Source organism: Acanthisitta chloris, unplaced genomic scaffold (genome assembly GCF_000695815.1).
Source record: "Acanthisitta chloris isolate BGI_N310 unplaced genomic scaffold, ASM69581v1 scaffold1505, whole genome shotgun sequence".
Classification (NCBI taxonomy): Eukaryota; Metazoa; Chordata; class Aves; order Passeriformes; family Acanthisittidae; genus Acanthisitta; species Acanthisitta chloris.
Genome location: NW_008675307.1, coordinates 8,957 through 11,028, shown reverse-complemented (window position 1 = coordinate 11,028; position 2,072 = coordinate 8,957). Strand labels below are relative to the sequence as shown.

Genomic DNA, 2,072 nt, shown 5'->3' with positions numbered 1-2,072 from the left:
TCAGTAAGAAAATTTGATCCCAAACTCCAGGAACTCAGACCAAAGACAAACCATGAGTATGAGCTAGGAATGTGGCTCAGCACCCTCCAGGATTGATACTATTTCCCTGACTCATGTTAGGATGCAGCAGCAATTTAACATAAGGGGAATATAGAACCCTCTTATCTGTATCTGCAAAAGGAGGAGCATACTTATTATTCCTGCTTATTATTCATCTGTTATGTATTTAATAAATTATCCAGGCATATGATAGGAAAAAGGATGGAAATTGGCTAAACATAGTAACTGCTGGTTTTTTATATCCCAGCATTGAATTGCTACAAACAAAATATCAGAATTTATCAGTTTAAAGCATCTTGATGTCTCTTGTGAGTTGGCATCCTTCATTTCTTTCTTACTGCAGGCAATGTTCCTCCTTTAACCTCTGCAGCATCCTGGGGGGGATGTCACTGGAGGCTCTCAGGAGTGTTTTACAGTATGGGTCACTGTAGGCAGGATTGCAGAAAGCCCAGCAGGTAAGAAAGACAAGCTTAAAAATAGAAAGTTCACCCAGATACAAAATATTTATACATACTGTGCCATTTTTTTATGTGAGCTTGCTAAGCGATGCACAAGTTGTCACAATGGCAACTGCACCTTGGCTGGTTTGCTTATCTGTATGGCTTTGTTTAAACAGAAAACATTTAGAAATCAGATATTTAAGTGCTGGCCAAAATCACTTGAGTATATTTTACACTGGAAACTGAGTTTGTTACAGGTTGCTCTGTGAGATATTTTCAGAAGCACTAAAGGAGTTATCTGCAGGCATCACTTACTACAACTTACTCTCAGTTTGCTACAACTTCATAGAATTTCCTAAACTTTACAGAAATTCTTAAACTTCCCAGAATTTTAACCAGCAGTTCCACTCCATTGTGCTAAATGTTATACAAGCACAGAAAGAGAACTCTGTCTGTTCCAGTGTTCCACACCAACAGGAAAGGAATTCCAAAGGAAGACTTGATTGGCATGAAGATTGGGTTACATTTCCCCTGAGGATAATGAGAATTTCTATTATTATAGTCTGTGTATTATCAAATTGCTTAAGTTTTCACTTGTTTATTTAAAATCCTGACCCGAGTGATAGAACTCTGTGGTCCATATCAGCTACTGAAATCAAAGAAACAAACGTGAAAACTTCTGGTGATTCTTAGTAGATTAAGTAATGACACACCATGGAGAAAGAGAGAGAAAACCTCACAGCCTTTTGTACTCCTAACCATAGGTTTCCAGTGTTTATTCATAACTATTGCATGGACTTCAGGAGCATATTTTGATACATGTGTCCCCTCTTTGAAACGTAAATAAACCAATGACAGCAATCACAGAATCATAGAATCCTTCAAAACGAATCAGTGCAGAGAGAAAACAATTTCTCTTCAGTTTTAAAACACTTAAGTGTAAATAAGAAAAAAAAACAAAAAAAAGAAAGTTTATTTTGTTTTCTTCTTGCAAACCCTAAAAACACTCACTCATGTGCACATTTTAAGTAACTAAGATGTTATGAGTGACTATTGGTTCTTCTGCTTTTTATTCTTGTTGCAGAGAAGCCTAGAATCTGCTTACCTAGAAAAATCGACAAAGCACAGAAAACAAGGAGCCCACATAAATAAAACAAGGCCTACATAAATAAATAGATAAAAAAAAATGAAAGAAGGAAAGACTGAAGTTTTTAACCTATTCTTTACTCCCCTCTTAAAATGCTACTCCCAGGCATTTATACAAAACACATGGTCACAATATGATCTATTAAAAATATACGGTTTAATGAAAACTAGTAGCTTTCCTCTCGTTCCTAAAATAATAAAAAAAAAAAAAAAAAAAAAAAAAAAAAAAAAAAAAAAAAAAAAAAAAAAAAAAAAAAAAAAAAAAAAAAAAAAAAAAAAAAAAAAAAAAAAAAAAAAAAAAAAAAAAAAAAAAAAAAAAAAGAAAAAAAAAAAGGCTGAAATTTTGGGCATTTCCAAGCGGATTTGGGGTTTTAGGGAAGCGACAGGACTCTCATGGACGGACCAGTGCTGCCACCCGGTGGCCTC

At 34.6% G+C, this 2,072-nt stretch overlaps 2 protein-coding genes across 2 annotated transcripts in view; one reads left to right on the top strand and one right to left on the bottom strand.

The window, feature by feature from the left end:
* The window catches only part of DSCAM (Down syndrome cell adhesion molecule), a gene marked incomplete at its 5' end in the record, with an annotated part of 102,804 nt that overhangs the window by 95,327 nt on the left and 5,405 nt on the right, over nucleotides 1–2,072 (bottom strand). The gene's annotated exons all lie outside the window — the stretch shown is intronic.
* Nucleotides 1,894–2,072, top strand: part of LOC103803156 (putative uncharacterized transmembrane protein DDB_G0290355) — a gene marked incomplete at its 5' end in the record, with an annotated part of 1,006 nt that continues 827 nt past the window's right edge. Inside the window, one exon of the mRNA XM_009075692.1 lies at nucleotides 1,894–2,051. Within this exon, the coding sequence (XP_009073940.1) occupies nucleotides 1,894–2,051 (158 nt within the window). The remainder of the gene's footprint in view (nucleotides 2,052–2,072) is intronic.